Here is a 25,752-nt window from a genome sequence, read left to right on the forward strand (position 1 = left end):
AGTGCATACACTTCACTGAATGAGTCTGCAGAGACAAGGACCGGATATAACTTGTGAACAGAGGACCAGGTGGAGGCCTTGCAGATCTCTGATACAGATGCTGGATGATGAAAAGCCCAGGAGACACCAAACAGCCCTGGTGGAATGGGCTCTGATGAAAAAGGGAAGGAAACCGTTTTCTTAAAGAGGAACTGCAGTCTGCTCACATAATTTGCAATAAAAAACATCTTTGCTATTCTGCAGCCTCCCTCCAACCACTTTGCATATTATTTTATATATGTACTGCGATTCTGTACTTGCCAAATATGCTGCAGAAAACTTCCTCCCCCAAGTCTGGCTGCATCCATTTTAACTGTGGGCAACTAAAGCTGCTGCATGTTCACTTCCTGGATTTACACAGAGGCACACCTCCAGCTCTGATTGCCCCTCTTATGACTCATCCCCCCCCCCCCCCACCCCTTGGCAAACTCACAAGAGTGAGAGAGAGCTGTGTATGATGTCATAAGCCTAGGCTAATCACCAGACAAGAAACAGGAAGTGGGCTGTATAAGTATTTACTGGCAGAAAAAAAAAATGTTTCTTGTTCATATATCACGGGACACAGAGGCTTAGTAATTACTTAGTGGGTTAGATAGTACCTTCAGGTGATTGGACACTGGTAACCCCAATTACAAAGTGAGTTCCTCCCCTATATAACCCCTCCCATATGGAGAGTACCTCAGTTTTTTCGCCAGTGTCTAAGGTGGTTGGTCACGTTCAAGATGTGCTAAGAAGAAAGCTTTGTTTAATGGTCTCTGCGAGTTCCTAGGAGCTATACAACCGGATCCATACCTCGGGCTATACTCAAACGCCTAAGATGGATGGTACCCGGGCCTCGTGATAAGAAGAAACAAGGTTTTGCCTGTAATGTGTCTCCTTGGAGGTCTGGGCTCTGGAAACCAAACCTTGGTGTACTAATATAACAGTGGCGGAAACCTGGTAAGACATGCAACTACTCACAGAAGATAATCCATAATGTGTAAACTTTAGGATTGTCTTCATTTACCTTATCCCCGCTGCAGGAACTGCTGAGAACAGATTCCAGCCTTCACCCATCACGGTGAGTAGCGTTGTGCCAACCTTCAGGGTTCCTATTTACAGGAATCTCCTCCCTGGACCTGTGAAGCCGCAAGGCTTCACTTCCTGATTCTCTTACTTAAGATGCCGGCGCCTCCACCTGGGAGCCGAGGGACAGGTCGGCTTCAGGTGAGGACATTGCAGGCACCCTGGACAGGTAAGTGCCCCATTTTAAAAGTCAGCAGCTGCAGTATTCGTAGCTGCTGACTTTTGCACCTTTTTTTTCACCGGAACTCCGCTTTAAGCAAGTCCCTGTAGAAAATTCTTAATAAGGGATTGCAAGGCAAGGGGTTTCTAGAAGAGGATAGATAAAAGCAGCACCTGTCTCTTGACGGTACTCAGGGCCAGACACTGCTCAAGACCAGACTGAAGATAGCCCAATGTAACAGAGCAATAGAAATAGAGTATTTCCTAAGGTTAAGCCTTCTGTACTTGCATCAAGTATTGCTGGCCATACAGATATTAGTTCGAAATTTTTCATTTTAAGATTATTCGTTTGATTTTCTAATAGTTAGTGGGGTCAAATCGATGTTAGTTTTAAACTGCAGCGATGGGAAAATTTGAAGGGGCAGAAAGGAAAACTTCTCGATCAAATGAAATCTTCAGACAGTGTATCTGGTTTTCATTCAGAAATTACATTCATTTTAAAATTGGATGTTAAAAGCAAAAAAGACAATTTTCGAACATCATTTGTCCATTCATCGGTTATGCAAAGAATTTTTGCGCAAATGTTCGTACAAATATCCTTGGCCGAAAATCTATACATGTATGGTCAGCATAAGTCTGTGTACCTCATTCTTCTGGGCCAATTGGTGCAATGAGAATCACTGGGCCTCTTTCCTCTTCTATCTTGCACAGCATTCAAGAGAGGATCTTTGTCAGAGGGAAGCCATTAACCAGTTGGAATGGAGTCCAAGGACACACCAAAGCATCTACAGCAAAGGCAGTGGCAGACAAGGTCCTGGCTGAGGAGTTCTTCAGCAGGTGGTCATGTAGGTAATCTGTGACATGAAAGCCCTGAATTCATAGAAGAGCCAGAAGGGCAAGCATATTTGTGAACACTTGGGCTGCAGAGGAGAGCCTGAATGGCAGTACCACAAATTGGAAGTGCTGCTCTCCCACAGCCAAATGCAGAAAGTATTGGTGTGATGGAAAATGGGACTATAGAGATAAGCATTTTGTATGTCTACTGATGCAAGAAACTCTCCTTGTCTGAGGAAAGCAATGACAGATCTTGTAGATTTCAATCTAAATTTTGGAACATGAAAGGATCTTCATGTACCCAATATTCGACAGATACCCCCATTTGGTTTGAGAACTGTAAATTGGTCTGAATAGAAACCTTGAAACTGCTCTTCTGAAGGAACTGATGCAACCTCTCCTTGTGTCTGAAGTTGTGAAATGTGGTCATCAAATCTGCCTCTCTTTGGTCTGAAGCTGGCAGATTCAAGGATAAAAAAGAAAAGAGGGGGCAGAGGGGATAGAAACAATTTTGTACCCTTTTGAAGCAGATTGGACTCAGATTTCGGGATGACTTGGATCAAAACTAGCAAAAATGCCAACTGATGTCCCCCCACACGAGGAAGTGGGGGTGCCCCTTCATAAGAGCACTTCTGGGAAGGCTTGGTGGGTTTGGTGGACCAGGTCTTGAAACAAAAGAAGTGTTAAGCCTTGGTTTTGAGGTTGATCTCTGTGAAGAACTGAAATATCCCTAATATTTACCTGAGGCCCATCTCAATGCAGCTGCTGTCAATCACAGTCAGTAATGAGGGAGCGCATCACAGTCAGTAATGAGAGAGCAGGGAGCAAACAGAGGCGGCTCGGGAGAGAACATGCACAAGTGCATGCATACCAAGCCACTTGGCACGGGGGAGGGGCCAAGAGCACCAGCGAGGGACCCAGGAAGAGGAAGATTGCTGCTGCTCTGTGCAAAACCACTGCACAGAGCAGGTAAGTATAACATGTTTATTATTTTTATTTATTTAAAGCATGAGCCTTAACTATCACTTAAAGTTGGCATCCCTACACGCAAGTACATTAGATGCCAATGGGCACACACTGCACATTGTATGCATTGTGGTGTGCAGCATAAAAAAAACAAAAAAAAAAAAAAAAATGTAAAAAAAAAAAAATTTTTTAAATGCTGCAGGACCAGTTTTTGTCAATTGTTGTTTATTAGCAGCCCAATCAAACTGTAACACAACCTCAAAAGATCAGAAGGGGCCCTAAATGTGACATGTGGATGATGACTTATCCACTTTAAGATCTCTATTTTAGAATATTAAAAACCGTGACCAAACCTTATACGCTATACATTCTGAAAAAGTAAACATTTACACCAAAGCCTGTAAAAGTTTTAAAATATAAATCTAGATTCCTGCAAATATTCAATAATTAGCCTGACCAATAGTGAATAGTGTTATAGTTTTTCGTGTGCAGTAAATATTTTTTAATTCATGTACATAACAGAAAATATGGTGTCATATGCAGCCAATTCAATCTTAAAAAGTGTCAAATTTGCCACATAATTATATTTATTACATAAAATGTTATTACCTTAATAGTCAAGTCTTCACTCCCCAGAGACACTCGCACTTTTACTGCAGGATAGATACCTTTGTCTGCATGGAATTCCATAGTTGCACGCATCGCATTCTACAGGACAAAAGTGTAAAGTGATTAAAGCAGAAGTTTAGGTATGGTGAATTTGACATGGTTACATTGGTCCAGCCTCAGTCAATCTATATATGTATGTGCCAAACCTGTGAGATCCCTGTGGAAACTGGAAATCCCTTTAATAGGCACTGTTACTACAGAGATCTCCACTAGCTTCTGGGTCCCATGCCGAGAAGCTGCCCTACTGTACTGTGAACACATGAGTTTGCTTGCTTAGCACAGGCATCTTTCAGGGACACTTAACATTTTTTAAAGGAATATAAAGCATTCTCTGATTGGATGAGGTGGAGTGGTGATGTCAGTCTTCATCTCGTCCAATCAGAGAACATTCTCTCACATTTCTGCTTTCTATAGGTACACTCTGGCGACTGCCTATAATCACTGGGCTCTGCTGGCCAACCAACCTCTAAAGAAAAGATTATGGAACAGCTTAAGAAACTACAGCTTTGAAAAATGTGTCCCATAATTTTTCTACTGACCCACCCCAGCACCCAAACCTCCCAAAATAAGCTAGTGCTTGGAATATCTATATTGGCGTTTAACAAAAACAAACACAATAAGTGTATATTGATTGGTTTGCATAAAAGTTATAGCGTATATATATATATATTTTAACTATAATATATACATACACACACTATTTTTTTTTTTTTTCATACTAGTAATAGCAGCGCTCAGCTACTTATAACAGGACTGCGAATGCGGCGACCCTTATACTCACCCGAGTCCCATCTCAATCCAGCGATGTGCACAAGAGGTTCGGCTCCCACTGCTGCCAATCACATCCAGTGAGTCAATGAGGTCAGAGAGGGGGCTGTGTGAGTGTGTGAATGGACACACAGAGCAGTGGCCCAAGAGCCGGCTTTCTTGGGTGCCCCCAGAGCGAGCTGCTTGCTCTGGGGGCACTCGGCAGAAGTGAGGAGTGCCAGCAGGGGATCCGAGAACAGGAGGATCGGGGTTGCTCTGTTCAAAACCACTGAGCTCCAGTGAGCGCAGGGGGGGTCTGTTAGAGAAGAGAGCCAGTGACTGGCAGCTCTAATTGCTGATTCTGCATCCACCGAAGTAAGTATTATCTCTTAAAAAAAAAAAAAAAAAAAAAAAAAAAAAAACACAAACCCAAAAAACTTCTCTTTTAATCTACTCCCACCCCCAATTTTAAAGACTATTCTGTCTACCCCGTAAAAGAAAAGATGTCCTATTCTGAAGCCATGCCAGTCCAGTCACAAGATCAGGGCCGGCTTCAGTGTAGAGGAGAGGCAGCGACAACGGCTGCAGAGCCTGGGCGATGTTGTCACCCATAGGCTTACTATGGGGCAGCTGTTGTCAGCTGTCCCTCCTCTACACTGAAGCCGGCACTGGAAGCCGAATATGTGGCCAGACTGGAGTGCGCTTGGAAAAGGAAAGTATACAGATCTTTTCTTTTACAGGGTAGATAGAATAATTCTTTGGGGTGGAGTGGGGTAGATTTCGCCTTAGTTAAAAAAGCAAATTTTATAATTATATATATATATATATATATATATATATATATATATATATATATATATATATATATATATATATATACACACATATATATACATATACACACACACACATACATACATACATATATACACACACATATACATACTTCCCCGTATTTTACTCTTTAAAAATTCTGCAAGTCCAGAAAAAAAAAAAAAAATACTCGTTGATCTACCAGAAATCCAGTGAGCTCCTACCATTCTGGCCACTCTCACACTGTAATCCTAATCAGTGTTGTCAGTCCTGCCCCCTTCACTTGTCAACTATTAATAACTCAGCCCTAATGTTATCAGGCAATATGACAGAGGGATGTCTTCTGTAGTCTAAATTAGACGTGAACAACACAGTGCCTTCTTGAGCAAGCGCAGTCAAGGACAGAAAGTATGTTACTGGCAGTTCAGGACAGGTGTCCAAGCCTGGACCATTCAGGCTCAGACATCAGTCCCTAACAACAGGTAACCACTAGGAGTGCGGCTAAATGTGAACAGCAACAGCTGCTGTCAGCTTGTCAATACTTTGTACAGGCTGAGTGGCCACCACTATTCCAAGCAGCGGTCATTCCAGCCACAGAAATGACTAGAATAACAGATACTTGTGAATAGCAGCCACTTCCTTGGGTTTAGAAGCGATTTAGAGTCTGCCATTAAAAAGAAAAAAAAACATACCTTGAAGAGTTCAAATACCATGTGGTATAGATGGGAAGGCACATATACCACCTGTATTGGCTGTCCTGGATTCTTAGCTGGAAAAAGAATAAATAAGTACATAATAGGAATAAATAAGAATAAACATGAATACAACTAATTGAATACTGCCACACAGTGTAAGAATGTCCAATAACTATAGATCTTACCATTAAATTCTGCAAGTTCCAGTTCTGGAGAGCTTACATAATACAAGTCACATAGATGTTTTGCATTTTCATACCCGTCTATAAGAAAAGCATGACAGTTAAAGTTACATCTATGGATGGATCAATCTTAAAAGCATATGTCTATGTGTACAACCCTCATCTAAGGGTACAAGGGGTTATCAGGTGAAAGGTCTATCCTGTCAAAGCAATTTACCAAATTGCTCATTTTATAAAAATACAGAGGCTACAACTGCTGACCCTTTTAGAAAATGTTAGCTGTCCAGCTGTCATACAAATCCTTTAACGTTCTGAGTCCCTAACCAGAATGATCACGTAGCTAGTGAAGTCACAATAAAAGTGAGAACTAATCAGTAGTGGTGCCCTAAAATTTCGGCCACCAAAACATGTTGTCCGAAATAGGAAAACTGAATTGCCCCGGCTGCAGTAACAATGTCCCGCCTCCTTTGATAGACGGCACACTGATCCAATGCCGGGACATTGAATCAGTATGACACGATCACAGGAGGCGGGACATTGTTACTGCGACCCGGGCAATTCAAATCCAGCTCTGTGACAGTGGGAGATCGCCGCTCTGATCCAGGCACTGGCAAGGCTGCATTGATCTGGTGCATCATGTCTGCAGTCTCTGACCATCTCCTGTATCATGTCTGCTAGAGGTGCACCAAATGGAAATTTTTCTACTAATATTAGCAGTGTGTTTAAGTAAGAGATTGCAGACATGATACAGGAGATGGTCAGAGACTGCAGACTGCGTTTTTCCTGAGCTTTTCTTGGACTAAAGAGGCCAATAATGGCCAACAAAAAATTCATAATTTAAATTGATGATATTAATTAAAAAGTCTAGGGCTACAACTAACGATTATTTTCATAATCGATTAGTTGGCCGATTATTGTTTCGATTAATCGGTTAATAACCTTTAAAAAAAGTGAGGTGTATAATTTAGTTAACATGTAAAGTTTTAAAAAAAAGGCAATTTATTCTTAAATATCTCTATGCAGTGGTAAATATAAATAACCAACTATATGGTTAGGGAGCAAAATATCTAATCCACTCTGAGAATAACAGACAGAAGAGATATACTGTATATACTATTAGAAGAGATATACTGTATAAAGTATTAGAGGAGAGATATACTGTATATACTATTAGAGGATATATACTGTGTATACTATTAAAGGGTGAATCTGGTAAATATCATCAGACTCACAGATCAATTTTTTTTTTTTTTAATTTAAAAAACAATGTCTTCCTTCAAAAAAAATTTCAGTTTAAGAACGTTTGTTCAATTTTCTAATCGTTAGTGAGGTCACATCAATGTTCATTTTCAATCACTGCGACAGGAAAATTTGGAAATAGAAAACTTCTTGGTCAAAGGAATTTTCAGACAGTGCATGTGGTTTTCGTTCAGAAATTACATTCATTTTAAAAACAGAAATTTCAACAACATTCTTTCATTCAGCGATTGTACAAAGATTTTTCATCTGAATATTCTCGTCTGAAAATTGATCCGTGTGGCCAGCATAAGGCTCAGTGCACACCTATGCAGTTTGCTTTTGATCTGTTTCTGCAGTGCATTTTGATTTTTGCGCACGTGATTTTGCTGCGATTTGCATTTTTGCATTTTTCTTTGGCCAATTTGTTGTTGGGCAGATTAAAAACACAAATTGTTGCAAAAATGCATTACATGCTTTTCTGCAGCTTCTCCATTGAAGTATATTGAACCACTAAAGCACAGTTTTGTGTTAAAAAAAAAAAAGTCCCTGACCCTTTCCACATAAGCAGCGACTAAAAAAAAAAAGCATAGATGTGAACGTGTCCCATAGCAAACCATGTAAATGAACTGTAGTGCGTTTCTGCAAAAAGCACCAAAAAAAAAAAAAAAAAAAAAAAACACAGATGTGAACCAGGTCTAAGACGTTTAGTAACATAATGGGGTTTAAAACAAAAACAAAAAAAAAAAAACCTAAAAAGTAGACGTTTTATAGTACAAAAAAAAAAAAAGCAGATAGTCACTACTGTAAGGTGTTAATTTTTTTAATGTAGGAGCTGCGAAAGTAATATTTACAAGAGCGATTATTTGATCTTTGTACTATAAAGGGCTCATTTTAGTTTTTTTTTAACCCCATTATGTTACTGGCCGATTAATCGATTATGAAAATAGTAATCAATTAATATCATAATCGATTCGTTGTTTCAGCCCTAAAAAGTCGAATACAATTATATATAAAAATATAAATATTGCATCCTGCATTTTCGGTACCAAAATTTCCATTCGGTGCACCCCTACAGTAATCAGCATACTTGTTCTAGCACCAAAGCAGTGATGCTCATTTAAACAAAACAAAACACACACACACACACACACACACACACACACACACACACACACACACATTACAAATGAGCACCTGGCGATTTCTGCAAAAATATTAGCCATAGCACACGGTTTTAGTTGAAGCTGAAGGCAGATAGAAGACACATCAATGCAGCTCTGTATTCAATAATACATCCTGAAATGTGTTGAAGGCATGCAGTGCAAGTACCAGAATTTTTCTTGCAAGCAACCTTTTGCAGTGTTGTGTACAGTAGAGCTCTGACTGGGGGAGGAAGAAACAGCACAAGAAGCCAATCAGTTGTGCTGCTGTGCAAGGAGCATGTTGATAGAAGCAGTAAAGTGAGAGAAAGATGAGCTCATCCGTGTGCGGCTTTTGTTTTCACTGTCCAGTCACAGGGTAGGGATGGGGAGAGGACCTGCAAATGTTGCTGAGCTTCAGCAGAGAAAAATTAGGTCCTGCCATGCCAGGTATGGCTGTGTGGTATGACAGAGCTGTGTAAATCTCTGAACTGGGCTGAAACACAAATCCTTTGGCAGATAAATCAGCTCCCTTATAAACAATTAGTCTGTGTATTTAGATGTTAACCTGGAGTTAAGCCTTATTGAAGGTTTACACTTAGTATATAATTAGTGATTTTTCACCTATGCCCAGTGATTCCGCTTCCTTTGCGACCCTATATTCTCTCTGCTGTAAATTTTGATCTTCATTTGTTTTAAAATGAGATGCAAAAATGACCTTATAACATTTCAAGTTCAGACAAGGGAAAGAGTCAGGGAACACTTAACAGCTTGTTATGAAAATACAGCATTTAAGATTAAATACCACATATTAAGCATGTAAAAAAAAAAAAAAAAAAAAAGCGTTGTAACCAGTTCTATGTCTCACGCTGACTTCTGCCTGGAAAATCTCAAGGACTGTCAGTGTATACTGGAGCCATTCCAGTAATGTAACCTAAAATTACCTCACTAGCATGCCAGCAGTTGGAAAACAGTGCATAAAGTAGTTAGTACTAGTTAAAGATGAACTCATAGCTCACTTAAAAAAAAGCTGAGTTAGACTTACCGGTAACTCCTTTTCTGAGAGTCTTCCAGGACAGCCCATGAGACCTTGGGCTCCTCCTACCAGGACAGGAAACACGTCACCCCCACCAGATAAAAGGGCGGTCCTCCAGGCCCATGTCAGTATTCTCAAGAACCGTAGGACCCTGCAAAACATATGCATAATACACATAACTTCAGACAATACCGGGTGGGAATCCGGCTGTCCTGGAAGACTCTCAGAAAAGGAGTTACCGGTAAGTCTAACTCAGCTTTTCTCCAAGCGTCTTCCAGGACAGCCCATGAGACGATGAGCCAGAACTTACCAGTCTAGGGAGGGACAACTGCCTGAAGGACCTTACGACCAAACACCTGCTCCTGAGCTGATAGGAGATCCAGGCAATAATGTTTAATGAAGGTCGAGTAACTGGACCAAGTGGCAGCCCTGCAAATTTGTTCCGGTGAGGCACCAGCCCTCTCAGCCCAAGACGTAGACAAGGCTCTAGTTGAGTGCGCAGTAACAAAAGGTGTAGGGACCTCCCTAATTTTGTAAGCTTCCAAGATGGCTTGCTTTATCCATCTAGCCAATGTGGCTTTAGATGCACTATTCCCCTTGTGAACTCCAGAAAAGAGGACAAACAAGGCATCAGTTTTCCTAAAGGTCTTCGTGACCTCAAGATAGACCAAGAGAATCCTTCTTACATCTAGAAAACTAAAATTTTCTTTCTAAGTCGCCCTGTGGCGAACTACAAAAGGTTGGCAATACAATGTTTTGAGATCGGTGGAATGTACTTGCCACCTTGGGCAAAAAACCTGGATCGGTTCGTAACACAACTCGATCCTCAAAAATCGTGAGGAAGGGCTCCCTAACTGATAGGGCCTGCAACTCACTTACCCTACGAGCTGCGGTAACAGCTATAAGGAACACAGTTTTTAATGTAAGTAATTTAACTGACATACTTTCCAGAGGTTCAAACGGAAATTCTACCAGAGTTTGAAGTACTAGGGACAGATCCCACGTTGGACAACTTCTCACTACTACTGGTCTGGCCCTAGAGATAGATTTGAAAAATCTGGCTATAGTGGGATTTTCCAGGAGAGAAAACTGGAGGAACACACTAATAGCTGCCGCCTGTACCTTTAGGGTACTAACAGAAAGACCTTTGTCGACACCCTCTTGGAAAAATTCCAAAATAGATGGAATATCATGAGTTAATCTATCATTTTCAGATAACCATGAGTTAAACCTTTTCCAAACTTTGGAATATATGGCTCTAGTAACTGGCTTCCTGCAATTAACTAGAGTCCTGACTACTTTGTCAGAGAACCCTTGGGCGCTCAGTATCTTTTCTTCAGATACCAGGCCGTCAAGTTTAAGGAAACCACCTGAGGGTGTGATACTGGACCCTGCAATAATAGGTCTTCCCTTTTCGGAAGACTCCACGGAGGCTCTGAAACCAGAGACTGTAGCAGGGAAAACCATGGCCTCTTGGGCCAAAACGGGGCAATTAGAATCAGATCTGTCTCTTCCAGCCGAAACTTCCGGAGGACTTCTGGAATCAGCCTGATTGGCGGAAAGGCATAACATAGGCCTGGAGGCCACGGGTTCGCCAGAGCATCGATCCCCAAGGCTTGGTCTGCCGGGTTCATGGAAAAGAATATCTCCGGTTGTTTCGGTTTGCGAACAAATCCGCTACCGGATAACCCCATCTCTTGGTGAGGTCTGCAAAGACTTCGGGATGAAGGGACCAGTTGTCTCGGTCTATCCTGTGACGGCTGAGATAATCTGCCAGGCAATTGTTTTTCCCCTTCAGGTGTACAGCAGAAATGGAGGCTAGATTCCCCTCTGCCCATGAAAGGATCTCCTGGGCAATGGACTGAAGCCTCCGGCTTCTCGTGCCTCCCTGCTTGTTGATATACGCGACTGTCGCTATATTGTCTGACAGGATTTGGAGGTTGTGACCCCTGATCTCCATCTGAAAAGACTGGAGGGCTCTCTGGACTGCAAGCAGCTCTCTTTGATTGGATGAGGCCCTTGCCTCCTCTGGGGACCACTCTCCTTGTGCTACTGCATTGCTGAGGTGGGCCCCCCATCCCCAGGAACTCGCATCCGTGGTAATCCTTCGGGAAATGGGAAAGGACCATGGGAGACCTCCTGCAAGGTGCTGACCAGCTCTCCACCACCACAGGCTTCTTTTTATCCTGTCGGGAAGCCAGATCCTTGACTCCAGGGACCTTACGTCCCCGTCCCAGTTTCTTAAAAGAAACCTTTGTAACGGACGCTGACGGAGTCTCGCCCATGGTACTGCGGGAAAACATGAGGTCATAAGACCCACTGCCCTCGACACCTGTCTCAGAGAGACCGACTGGTTGGTCTGCAATGTAGACATAGTCTGGAACACTTTGGTAATCTTCTCCTGAGGAAGAAAAACTTTTTGGTTCACGGAGCAAAAATCGTAACCCAGATAAGTTACTTTCTGGGCCGGAATCAAGGACGATTTTTCTTTGTTTATTAGCCAGCCTAGGGACTGTAAGAAGTCCTGTACAGCCTGGAGATCTTCCAACAGCCTTTGGTATGATTTTGCCACTATCAGGAGGTCGTCTAAGTAAGGGATAACCGTTATTGCCTTTAATCTTAGAGGAGCCAGCACTTCCCCCAACACCTTCGTAAAGATGCGTGGGGCTGAGGAAAGACCGAAGGGGAGGGCCTGAAATTGAAAATGTCGGGTCCCCATACCCGTCTTCACTGCCAATCTCAAAAACTTTTGGAAGGCTGGATGGATAGGGATGTGAAGATAAGCATCCCTTAAGTCCAACGTGGCCATAAAGCAGTTTGGGTATAGTAGGTTTTTGATTGTAAAAACCGTCTCCATACGGAAATGCTTGTATCTGATGGACTTGTTTAAGGTCCGGAGATTCAGGATAAGTCGAAACTTTCCTGCTGGCTTTCTGACCACAAATACATGGGAATAGAATCCCTTGCCCCGCTCCGATCGAGGAACAGGAATCAGGACTTTTTGATCTAATAAGTCTCCAATCTGGAGACCCAGAGCCCTTGCTTTCTCCAGATCTTGTGGAGGAAATGTGACCAACAAACGTTCTGGTGGTTGGTGAACAAACTCCAGCCTGTACCCGTTGGTCACTAGGTCCAGGACGAAGGGGCTCAGAGTGACTGCTGCCCACTGTGGGATGAAGGCCCTCAATCTCCCTCCCACCGGGGAACACAAGTCACTGCGGCTTGGCGGGCTGTTGAGGAGGGTTAAATAGCACTCCCCCTTTGCCTCTGCCTTTGTGCCCAGTCCAATGCTTTTTCGGCCTGCTGTCCTTTTCTCTAGGACTCTGTTGCCTGTTTTGGCCACGAAAAAATTTTCTGGCTGTCTGAACTCTCTTTTTCTCTGGAAACGCCTTTTTCTTATCAGCCGTGCGTTCCAGTGCCTCCTGTAGACCTGGGCCAAATAAATGATCGCCAGTTAAAGGAAGGCCACAAAGGCGCAACTTGGAGGCCGAGTCCCCTGACCAGGTCTTAAGCCAAAGGCTTCTCCTGGCCGAGTTCACTAGAGCCGAAGTCCTGGCTGACATTCTTACCGACTCAGCGGAAGAATCTGCCAAAAAAACCACTGCCTGAAATAGGAGAGGAAAAGACTTTAAAATTTGCTCTCTGGAGGTACCTGCTGACAGATGTGACTGAATCTGAGTCAACCAAACCTCCAGATTTCTGGCCACACAAGTGGAAGCCAAAGCTGGTTTCAGGTTTCCAACTGCTGAGTCCCAGGCTCTGTGGAGAAGGATATCCCCCCTCTTGTCCATCGGATCCTTAAGCGTACCCATATCATCAAACGCCAGGTCCGAGTTTTTTGAAACCTTTGAAAGAGGTGCGTCTAACTTGGGATTCTTATTCCATGGCTGCGCAGTGTCCTCATCAAAAGGAAACCTCCTTTTTAGGTTACTGGAGAAGAATGGTTTTCTCTCAGGATTATCCCATTCCAGTTTAATAGTATCAACCAAAGAACTATGAACTAGAAACACTCTTGATTTTCTCTTATGTAATCCTTTATACATAAGATCATGTTTGGATAACTGAACCTCTTCCTCTTTTAATTCAAGGGTAGTATAGATAGCCTTTAAATAAGTCATCTACATCCTCCACAGATAACTTAAATCTTGAACCTCGAGTGGATTCTCTATCTCTGGGCTCTGTATCTGACCCTGATTCTTCCAGAGAAGAACGGGTAGATCTGACCTCAGCCTCAGAGTCTTCACTCTCTGCCTGCTGCGGAGTGCTTACTGACGCCTTCAGTGAAGACGGACTCTCTGCTGGAGTCTGGAGCTTGTCAATAAGCGTTCTAAAGGAACTGAAGGTGGACGCAAGCTCATCCCTAACAGAAGTAAGCATTTTCTGGCAAGAGGCAACCGGGTCATCCTTTACTAGGCCTTCTATACAGGTGCGACAAACTGCTTTGCTCCATGAGGAGCTCAATTTGTTTGCGCAAACCACACATTTCCTTTTAAGTGGCTGCGCTTGGGCCTTGTCCTGAGTCTTGGTCTGCAAGACAAAATAAATGCCCCACAATGTAATTAAAGCCACACAATCACTCCGTAACACCACGTGCAGGAGGGAGGAAATGTGTCCCCTTACACCCACTACTACAGAGGGGGGAGGGGGAGGGAACACTCACAGGGATAGTAAGGTGGTGACAGAACACCCAAGGCTTACCTGTGAGGTGCTGGTGTTGGGAACTGCATCCGCTGCCTGTGCAGGTACTGCAGGAGGATCCATTCTGCCCCTCTTGGTCATCCACAGCCTGGCTGCTTAACACCAAGAAACACCAGCAGCCAGCGTTCTCTGTTCGCGCCGTTTATGAAGACTGGAATCTCGTCTCCGGCGCCCGATGATGATGTCATATGCCCCGGAAGTAACCCTCTCCAGGCACTTCCTGTGGGCCAGCTTGGAGCGCAATAGCTCCGCCCCCTCGAACGCTGCGGCTTCCTCCATTCCTTGCTCAGATCAGCCAGGCTGTCGGCAGGGAAGGACAACCGAAGCTCAGCTGAGCTAGAGTGCAATGCACTGCGCTAGGGGCACGACCTCACACCGGTCCTGGCCCTCTCCAGGTACTGAGGACAGAGAACAGCAACACAGCCAACCTCCCCAGCGGTGTGCTGCTTCTGGCAGAGGAAGAGCTAAGTGATATGCCCCAGAAAAAGGCCATACAAAGCCCCTGCTTATAAGGCCTATGGGAGCAGGTTCCATGAACATGTTACCCCCCGTCCGGAGGAAACACAAATAACTGACATGGGCCTGGAGGACCGCCCTTTTATCTGGTGGGGGTGACGTGTTTCCTGTCCTGGTAGGAGGAGCCCAAGGTCTCATGGGCTGTCCTGGAAGACGCTTGGAGAAATTACAGTTTTGTTGAAACTGCTAGCAACTTTTCCAAGTTGCTAGCAAGTAAAAGTTGACCACAAACTTAAATTAGTTTATAAAGAGTGTCCTCCCATGAAGCCTTGCGGCTGTGGTATAAAGCTACTGTGTAGGAGGGCAGTCATGGCACAGCAACAACCCCATCTCAGCACAATGACCAAGGTCTCCCAACAATGAACTAGGTTCCCTGGTGGGTATTTCAATGAACACACTGGTAATCTCTTTAAAAAGTTACCATACAGGGACCACTGAAACGTAGTTCAGAAAAAGTATTGCTAGATCACAAAAACACATGTGCCTCCAGCTCTGGTCCTTACCATAATGGGGCATACAGATGGCTGCACCATTGGTAAACACTTTTCAGCCATCCATTAAAAAATATTATAATATACGATATACATCATATTATCTTGAGAAAGATGGACTGACTTCATAGAAACGTTGACAATAAAAGCACTGCTGTTTTTGATCTTCCTCCTTTGCAAGACCCGTGAGTGCCTCTAACCCAGTTTTGGCTTTATATAGATTTCCTTTGTGGGTGAGCGTCTGGGCATTTACTTCAACCATAGAGTGGCAAGAGAGACTCTCCTGCTAACCATATTCTCACCTCTGAAGGTGTTAATAATATGTAAATGTTTTACTGATCTGTTCCTTACAATAAAAACAAAAGCCACCTAAAATCCACAAATACTTATCTAAAGCAATGGTCATGCAACACTCCAGACCTTCAATGCAGGGAATGGATCATTCTTTGGGTGACCATGTTGCTGCCTAAAGCCGGGTACACACTATTCTTCCGCCATTGGCTGATAGCACTGATTGGGAGTTGGTCAGATGCTGGTCTTCCAGCATGCTTGTCAGCAAGAAGCTGGCCAAATGGCTGGCTTCTGTCGGATAGACCGACATACACATGGGCAGAATGTCAGGCGTTTTTTTTTCTTTTAACCGGTAAATGTCCCTAGACATTGGCCCTTTTTATTGACTGTCCGGTGGTGGAGTGCTCTCGAGGTGCAAAAGAATGTCATGCGTGTAAGAAGGGATATACCAGCATGAGTATAGACTGCTGGATCATTGGTCCACATACCCAAAAACTGGCCCATAAAAAGGGACACGGACAGCAGACAGAGTAAAAAAATGCTTCATTAAAAAAAAAAAAAAAGTATTTTAAAAGTAAAATAAAAGCTCATCAATGGGTTTGTATTGTACATCTTGATTGATATACAATACAAACTCACATGGCAGATGCATTGAAGTGAGATGTCAGCCCTGAGTAACAGACCAGTACATTAACACTCACTTAACCTCAGGAATTGGTATTTGAATATAGTCAGTGTAACCTTCCACTGAGTACTGATACAAAAATAAATTCTGCAAGACAGAACAATGCTTCCAATGGAAATAAGTCAGATGTGTTTTAGCATATAATAATGCTACATACATACAATATTATAGGCAGGGCTTCTTTTTAAGGGTCAGCAGCTGAGAAATAAACACTTTATTTCACATGTTACTCTTCTGATAGGACAGATACAAGGAATTTGTAAAAATTTTTATGGCAAACAAGTTGTACCTCGAACAACGTCAACCACATTGCATGTTGGGTTTATGCTGCCGATGTGCTTGGGATGTGCTGGATTTACTTTCACTTTTCCACCAAACAGCAACGCTGGAAAGAAAAAGAAAAAATAATTCACAGGGCAGTGATCATTAAGGAAAAGCTGCATTTAAAAACCACACAAAAATTAAATTTACTTTACAACCACAACTGATCAATCTTTAAAAAGGCAACTCCAAAATAAATGAATCACTTCAGGGTGGGGGAAAAAAAAAAGGAGGGGGGGGGGGGGGGAGGTGGTACCAACACATCTCTACAACAAGATAAAAGTCAAGGCAAAGGCATGCTGCACTCTACACCCCACAATGTGAGGCTTATTACTGCCGTGTGGGGCAAAGGAGCACTGCTATGTTTTTATAACCTCCAGTTGTGGTCAGTGTTTAAGCCTGGGTTCACACTTGTGCAGTGCGAATTGAAGCTCAGGTTTCACTGGGAAGATAAAAATCAGTTGTTCAAAGGTTTCACTGCTTGCAGCTGTGGATCAGTGAGCAAGGAGAGGGGGAGGTGTAGTGAGAAGGAGAAAATCCTTGTAATTCGCACCACAACGCCCAAAAAACGCACATGTTTTTTGTGCAATGCGCAGTGCGAATGCAACGCACATATGTGAACCAGATACATTCAAATGAATGCATTTTAAAATGTCCTGCGAATTGGATGCGGTGTAAGCCGCATCTAATTCGCATAGGTGTGAACGGGGGCTAAAAAAGCAAAACAAGACAGATACATGGAGGTTGATTTACTAAAGGCAAATATACTATGCACTGCAAAATGCACTTTAAGTGCATTTGCTCTAGATCGGAGGGGAAGTTCTGCTGGTTTCTATCATCCAATCATCCACAAACAAAAATGCCGTCTTATTTTTAATGCATGTGATTGAGTATTCTTTGCAAAGTGAAGTTCTACCTCACTTACTAAGCTCTGGAGCAACTGCACAGTATATTTGCCTTTAGTATATCAACCTCATGGGGTCTACTTTTCTAAGCATTTGACGTTTTTTCAGGACCCAAATCCAGACAAAATGTGTAAGTTTGCATAGAATAGGGAACGCTTGTGATTTTTTTTTTTTTTTTTCCGGGAGATCCAGAAAAGCAACAATGGGATCCATGGTTTGTCTGAAACTAGCAAAAAGTGAAATGAGCACATGAGCAGGGCAATATACAAAACAGTACAAAAGGGGGTCTCTGGCACATGTTTAAGCTAGCCATAACACACACACTAGCTAATCTGTTTCAATACTCAGGTTTAAGTTGCATATATTTGCAAATACATGTGGAAGCCATACTGGCACATAACAGCAACTCTGATAAAATAATGTCCATAACTCTAAAACTAGCCAAGTTCCTAGCTATAGGACATACAGCGGGTAAAATAAGTATTGTACACTTCTCCATTTTTCTAGGTAAATATATTTCTAAAGGTGTTATTGAAATTACATTTTTGCCAGATGTTGGTAACAACCCATGCAGACCAGACATACAAAGAAACCAAAACAAATAAGTTCAGAAATGAAATTTATTTAATGCTTCGTATAAAATCCTTTGTTGGTAATGACAGCTTCAAGATGGAGAAACTAGTCGCATGCATTGCTCAGGTGTGATTTTGGCCCATTCTTCCACACAAACAGTTTTCAAATCTTGAAGGTTCTGTGGACCTCTATGAACTCTGATCTTTAGTTCTTTCCATAGATTTTCTATTGGATTCAAGTCAGGTGATTGACTGGGCCTGCCTTCCTTCCGATCTTTCTTAAACAATTGAGAGAGATTCCTTGGCTTTGTGTTTGGGATCATTGTCCTTTAGAAATGTTCACCCTCGTTTCATCTTCATCATCCTGGTAGATGGCAGCAGATTTTTATCAAGAATGTTTTGGTACGTTTTTCCATTCATCCTTCCCTCAATGATATGAAGTTTGCGAGTACTATATGTGGAAAAAACAGCCCCACACCATGATGTTGCCACCACCAAACTTCTCTGTTGGTATGGGGGTGATATGGGGGTGATGTGCCATTTGACCTCCAAACACAGTGTGCATTATGGCATCCAAAGAATTAAATTTTGGTCTCATCTGACTAGACTATATTCTCCCAGTATTTCACAGACTTGTCCAAATGTTGTGCAGTAAACTTTAAAAACGAGCTTCAACATGCTTTTTCTTCAGCAATGGAGTCTTGCGTGGTGAGCGTGCATACAGGCCATGGCGGTTGAGTGCATTACATATCTCTTTGAAACAATTGTACCTGGTAATTTCAGGTCTTTCTGAAGATCTTCACAAGTGGTCCTTGGCTCTTGGACAACTCTTCTGATAATTCTTTTCACTCCTGTCAGAAATCTTGCGAGCAGAACCTGGCCGGTTTATGGTGAAATTATGTGCTATCCACTTCCGGGTTATGGCTCCAACAGTGCTCACTGGAATATTCAGAAGTTTAGAAATCCTTCTGTAAACCTACGCAATCAGTATGTTTTGCAACAACAAGATTGCAAATATCAGAGAGCTCTTTGCTTTTACCCATCATGAGAGGTTTCTGGTGTGACACCTTGGTAATTAGATCCTTTTTTATTGGCCATCAGTTGAGACTGAACCAGCTGATATTAATTTGCACTGACAAGGGGCTGGATTGCTTTCAGATTACTGACAGATTTCGGCTGGTGTCTTGGCTTTCCGTGCCTTTTTGCTCCTCCCTTTCTTCATGTGTTCAATCATTTTTTTCCCTGCGTCATTCCATTTTAAGAAGATTTAGGGAAGAAAGGATGGTCCAAACCAACACAAAGAAAAAGAGACTACCTCTGTGCCACAATCACCTCCAGGGATGTCGGTCTCAACAGCCTGGCTCCTGAACACTCCACAATCTTATAGAAAGATGCAAAAGCTGGAATCTGCATGCAATCCTTAATAGCCCCCCTCTGTGTCCATGATGTCAATTATATGTACATGATTAGCTAAAAATATTTTATGTTATTATAAGTGTCACCACTTTTGAAAATATGAATGCATCACCAGAACAAACAGTGGTCAGAACCATTGAAGTGGGGCAAAGTTTTCCCTTTTGAAGACTGAATTAGACAAAAATCAATGGCAGGATTTCTGTAGGAAATGCACAATTTTCCTCTTCACTAAATTTGGTGAAGGCTCTGCCCCAAGAACCTAATGCAGCTGTTAAACTTACTGTGCTGATTTAAAAGCATTCTTATTGAAATGCGACTCATGTAGAAACGGTCCAAGAAATACTGGACATTCTGCGAGGTTACTGGATCAACGCCAAAGCTGTCTTTATATTCTACGACACCCTGCGCCATGGTGGGAATTACATCATTATGCCGATTTCGGATGGTTATCACTGTGTCTGTGAAACTGACCAAAACAAAACACTATTAGCATTTATAAAATTGTAAAAAGTTATGGTTTTGTGGCTATTTTGTAAAGCACTTAAAAGATAAGTTCACCTTTTTACAAAAAACAGTAAATGCACATTTATTTGCAAGTAAAAATAATGTGCATTTATTAATTTTTGTTGTAGGAGCCTGTAAAGCATTGCACCAGCGATCAGCGGATTGCTGATGTCATGCATGACTCCTGAAAACCTGTCAGCGTATCGGCTTGCTTTACCACGTATGGGCAAGCCGATACATTTTGACAGGAAGAATCAATGCACAACGCTCACAGTGCCATGGTAGTTTATTGAGAACTACAAGCCGACAGCCGCTAAGGCTGCCGGGACTTGTAGTTTCCCATTCACAGAATTGTGTGACGTGGCCTGGCGGGCGGAGCCCCACAGGGCAGCAGTTTTTTATTTACAGCAATAAGCGATAAGGAAATAAGTGTCCTAACTGTGGGGGGAAATGTGGCTGACTAGTGGAGGAGAGAGATCGTTGTTCCTACTTAGTAGGAACACAAGATCTCTCTCCTCTCCCCTGACAGGACCAGGATTTGTGTGTTTACACACACAGATCCTGGTTTTCGCTCTGTCACGAGCGATCACGGGTCCCCAGCGGTCATCGCGCTCGCCGCGGACAGCGGCGGCTGGTCGGGAAGGGGTTAATGAGTAAAATAAGTATTTGATCACCTATCAGCAAGATTCTGGCTCCCAGGTGTCTTCTGTACAGGTAACGAGCTGAGATTAGGAGCACTCTCTTAGGCTGGATTCACAGCATTTTTAGTGCTTTTTTGCATATTTGCACTACAGAACATGTTCCATAGGAAACCATGTTAACCACTTCAGCCCCAGAAGAATTTACCCCCTTCCTGACCAGTGCGTTTTTTGAGATTCGTCACTGCGTCGCTTTAACTGACAAATGCGTGGTCGTGCGACGTGGCTCCCAAACAAAATTGGACGTCCTTTTTTTCCCATAAATAGAGCTTTCTTTTGGTGGTATTTGATCACCTCTGCGGTTTTTATTTTTTGCGATATAAACAAAAATTTTGAAAAAAAAAAAAAAAACGCATCATTTTTTACTTTTTGCTATAATAAATATCCCCAAAAAATAATTTAAAAAAAAAACATTTTTTTTCCCTCAGTTTAGGCTGATACGTATTCTACATATTTTTGGTTAAAAAAAAAAAAAAAAAATCGCAATAAGCGTTTATTGTTCGGTTTGCGCAAAAGTTATAGCATTTACAAAATAGGGGATAATTTTATGGCATTTTTATTAATAATTTTTTTTTTTAACTAGTAATGGCGGTGATCAGCAATTTTTATTGTGACTGCGACATTATGGCGGACACATCGGACATTTTTGACACATTTTTAGGACCACTGTCATTTATACAGCAATCAGTGCTATAAAAATGCACTGATTCCTGTGTAAATGACACTGGCAGTGAAGGGGTTAACCACTAGGGGGCTGGGAGAGGTTAAATCAGTACTAGGGAGGTGTTTTCTAACTGTAGGGGGATGGGCTAGCTGTGACACGTCACTGATCTCTGCTCCCGATGAGAGGGAGCAGAGATCAGTGACACTGTCACTAGGCAGAACGGGGAGATGCTGTTTACATCAGCATCTCCCCGTCCGTCCTCTCCGTGTATCCCCGCAACGATCGAGTCCGCGGCACCCGCCTCACGGAGCTCCTGGCCGGCGCGCACGCAATGGCATGGCGGGAAATTCAATGGGACTTACCTGTATGCCCATTTGCCCAGCCGTGCCATTCTGCCGATGTACTTCGGCGTGCACCAGTCGGGAAGTGGTTAAATGGACTGTAGTGCAAATCTGCAAAAATGCACAGGTGTGAATCCAGCCTTAGGCCCCACTTTCACACTGAGGCGGTTTTCAGGTGCTTTAGTACTGGAAATAGCTTATGCTAAGAGCCTGAAAACCGCCTCCTATTCATTCAAGTGTGACTGTTCACACTGGGGCGGTGCGCTCGCGGGACATTCCGAAAAGTCCTTCAAGCAGCATCTTTGGGGCGGTTTGGGAGCGCTGTATTTAGCGCTCCCAAAACGCCCTGACCATTGGAATGAATGAGCAGTGCTTCTAAAGTGCCTGAAAAGCGATTCGGAAGCGCTGCAACACGGGAGATTTTAACCTCTTCCTGCTAGCGGCCAAAAAGCGCCGCTTAAATAGAGCTAAAGCACCGCTAAAACGAGCGTCGCTTTAGCACCAACGCGGCCCCAGTGTGAAAGAGGTCTTAAAGCTGAGATTAGAAGCACGCTCTTTGGCATCAACTCAACTCGCTGTGTTTGGAGGAGGAGGAGGAGGAGGAGGAGGAGGAGGATGAGGATGAGGAGGAGGAGGAATGCTGCCTATGACCCCAAGAACACCATCCCCACTGTCAAACATGTTGTGCTGGGAGGGGGAGGGGGGGTTCTGCTAAGGGGACAGGACAACTTCACTGCATCAAAGGGACGATGGATGGGGCCATGTACCGTCAAATTTTGGGTGAGAACCTCCTTCCCTCAGAGAGGGCATTGAAAATGGGTCGTGAATGGGTATTCCAGCATGGCAATGACCCAAAACACACGGCCTAGGCAACAAAGGAAGACTTTGGCAACTCAAGAAGCAGCACAATAAGGTCCTGGAGTGACCTAGCCTGTCTCCAGACCTTAATCCCATAGAAAATATGTGGAGGGAGCTGAAGGTTTGAGTTACCAAACGTCAGCCTCGACACCTTAATGACTTGGAGAGGATCTGCAAAGAGGAGTGGGACAAAATCCCTCCTGAGATGTGTGCAAACAAGGGGTTTTGCCACTAGGTACCAAGTCATATTTTGCGAAGGGGTCAAATACTTATTTCACTCATTAAAATGCAAATCAATTTATAACTTTTTTGAAATGCGTTTTTTTGCCTTTTGTTGTTGTTATTCTGTCTCTCACTGTTAAAATAAACCTACCATTAAAATTATAGACTGATCATTTCTTTGTCAGTGGGCAAATGTACAAAATCAGCAAGGGATCAAATATTTTTTTCCCCTCACTGTATGAAGGAGTATACAATAAACAGATACACTTACGTTCTGACCGTTTCTGGGTCCTCTGTATTTCTGTCTTTAAAATCAACAATTTCCTGGAAACTCTGAACATACCTGAGAAAACATGACATGTCTTAATACTAAGAACAGTGTCCAAAACAAACTACATGTTCACCCCAGAGTGGATCTGCCCTTTAATCAGTAAAAGTTTTACAGGGTGGGGGTGGGTGGGGATACAGCCATTGGCTTTTTACTTCAGGATTAGCACTTCAATATAAATTTAAAGCAAACCTGACATCATACCACATTGCACAATCCCACCTAGAATGCATATGAAAATGTTGACTTTCATTGTTGTATTGATAGCCAGCACTTCCTGTGCCTCCGCCCTCTTGATGACGTCACACCCACCCAAAATCTACATTGCAGTGGAAAGCTCTCTTACCAGCTCTGCACCAGTTTTATTGAAGGCATCTTTAGAAGGTTGTCCGGAAGCAAGTTTATTTCTTTCATTATGTTTGCCAATCTCACAGGCAATTCCTGTCTCAGGAAAATAAATGAGGTCTTTTCACAAGCATTTACAGATCCTAAAAGACAAGACAAATGGCACATTAATAAAACCTGCCCACATATTACTAATGTAAAACAAACATGTTTCACTTATCAAATTAAATAAGACCTAATACGTGGTTGTATTCTGGACGGCAGTAAATTGTGATCAGCTGTTAGTGACTTCTTGAAGTGGGACTCTTGACCCAGCAACTTTACCAGCTGAAAACTGCTGTTGGAAATATCTACACTGAGCTGATAACTACTATAAAATCACATAGTGGATGTCAAAAAAGAAGTGCATTGATCCTCGCAGATGGGATTTTCCCAAGAGGAATGCTCCACATAGTCTTATACCAAACCCTTCCTCTAGTCCCTCTGCTCTGTGTGCCAACCACAGGATTTTCACCACAGACTTCAGGAGCCACGCAGGCAAAAGACTGGAAGATCACTCGGCCCAGGAAACTCAGTCACATTGCAGGAGGAAAAATACATCAAAAATAAAAAAAGTTACACCCGTATATCCCTCAACTCCTTTCTATAAAATATATTTAGGGTTAAAATACCTACTACTATATTAAACATACTAAAAGGTTAAAAAAAAAAAAAAAAAAAGAGCTATAAAATATGCCTTTAGTTTACACAATTGTTTACTTGGTTTGTGAATGTTATAACATATGAATTTGTCAATTTCTAAAGGATTTGTTGTACAATACACACTGCTGAATATTCTTCTGTCTGTATTTTATGGGATTCATTTTCAGCATGTGGTATGACAGAAGGGCTATCTTATTGGTTTCTGGAGTCTCTTGATGTGGCAGCTGATCTTTGAAAAAGATTGCCAAATGCGATCTAAAAAAGGTCAAAAATTGGAAATTCACCCATAATTTTGAAACAAGATTCTTCCATCGGCATATGCTACAGCGCCTTGAAAAAGTATTCATAACCCTTGAAATCTTCCACATTTTGTCAAGTTGCAGCCAAAAATGGAATTGTACTTTTACTGGGATTCTATGTGATAGAACAACACAAAGTGGCACATAATTGTGAAGTGGAAGGAAAATGATAAATGGTTTTCAATTTTTTTTTTTTTTACAAATATCTCAAATATCTGAAAGACGTGGGGTGCATTTGTATTCAGACCCCTTTACTCTGATACCCCTAACTAAAACCTAGGGGAACCAATTGCCTTCAGAGGTCACCTAATTAGTAAATAGAGTCCACCTGTGTGCAATTTAATCTCAGTATAAATACAGCTGTTCTGTGAAGCCCTCAGAGGTTTGTTAGAGAACCTTAGTGAACAAACAGCATCACAAAGACCAAGGAACACACCAGACAAAGGGATAAAGTTGTGGAGAAGTTTAAAGCAGGGTTAGGTTATAAAAAAACACCACCCTGAACACACCGTCAACACTGTGAAACATGGCGGTGGCTGCATCATGTTGTGGGGATGCTTTTCTTCAGAAGGGACAGGGAAGCTGGTCAGAGTTGATAGCAAGATGGATGGAGCCAAATACAGGGCAATCTTAGAAGAAAACCTGTTAGAGTCTGCAAAAGACTTGAGACTGGGGCAGGGGTTCACCTTCCAGCAGGACAATGGCCCTAAACACACAGCCAGAGCTACAATGGAATGAAACTTTAAATCAAAGCATTTGTGTGTAAGAATGGCCCAGTCCAGACCTAAATCCAATTGAGAATCTGTGGCAAGACCTGAAAATTGCTGTTCACAGACGCTCTCCATCCAATCTGACAGAGCTTTAGCTATTTTGCAAAGAAGAATGGGCAAAAATGTCACTCTCTAGATGTGCAAAGCTGGTAGAGACATCCCCAAAAAGACTTGCAGCTGTAATTGCAGTGAAAGGTGGTTCTACAAAGTATTGACTCAGGGGGGCGGAATACAAATGCACACCACACTTTTCAGCTATTTGTAAAAAATAAAAAAATTTAAAAAAATGAAAACCATTTATCATTTTCCTTTCACTTCACAATTATGTGCCACTTTGTGTTGGTCTATCACATACAATCCAAATAAAATACATTTACATTTTTGGTTTTAACGTGACAAATTGTGTAAAATGTGTCAAGGGGTATGAATACTTTTTCAAGGCACTATGAGAGATTCCAGTAAAAGACAGGATTTGCCCAGCACATTTAAAGCCCAGCTCCACGAAAGTGAATTAATTCACAAACATGCACATACACTGCAATG

The 25,752-nt window shown here is 42.5% G+C and overlaps 1 protein-coding gene across 1 annotated transcript in view; it reads right to left on the bottom strand.

The window, feature by feature from the left end:
• Positions 1-25,752, bottom strand: part of PDK1 (pyruvate dehydrogenase kinase 1) — a 53,625-nt gene that overhangs the window by 11,656 nt on the left and 16,217 nt on the right. The window contains exons 2-8 of the mRNA XM_073633887.1: positions 23,440-23,581; positions 23,037-23,108; positions 19,760-19,944; positions 16,554-16,649; positions 6,173-6,250; positions 5,985-6,061; positions 3,673-3,771 (exon numbers count right to left, since the gene is read on the bottom strand). Coding sequence (XP_073489988.1) covers positions 3,673-3,771; positions 5,985-6,061; positions 6,173-6,250; positions 16,554-16,649; positions 19,760-19,944; positions 23,037-23,108; positions 23,440-23,581 — 749 coding nt within the window. The remainder of the gene's footprint in view (positions 1-3,672; positions 3,772-5,984; positions 6,062-6,172; positions 6,251-16,553; positions 16,650-19,759; positions 19,945-23,036; positions 23,109-23,439; positions 23,582-25,752) is intronic.

This window comes from Aquarana catesbeiana, linkage group LG06 (genome assembly GCF_042186555.1).
Source record: "Aquarana catesbeiana isolate 2022-GZ linkage group LG06, ASM4218655v1, whole genome shotgun sequence".
Classification (NCBI taxonomy): Eukaryota; Metazoa; Chordata; class Amphibia; order Anura; family Ranidae; genus Aquarana; species Aquarana catesbeiana.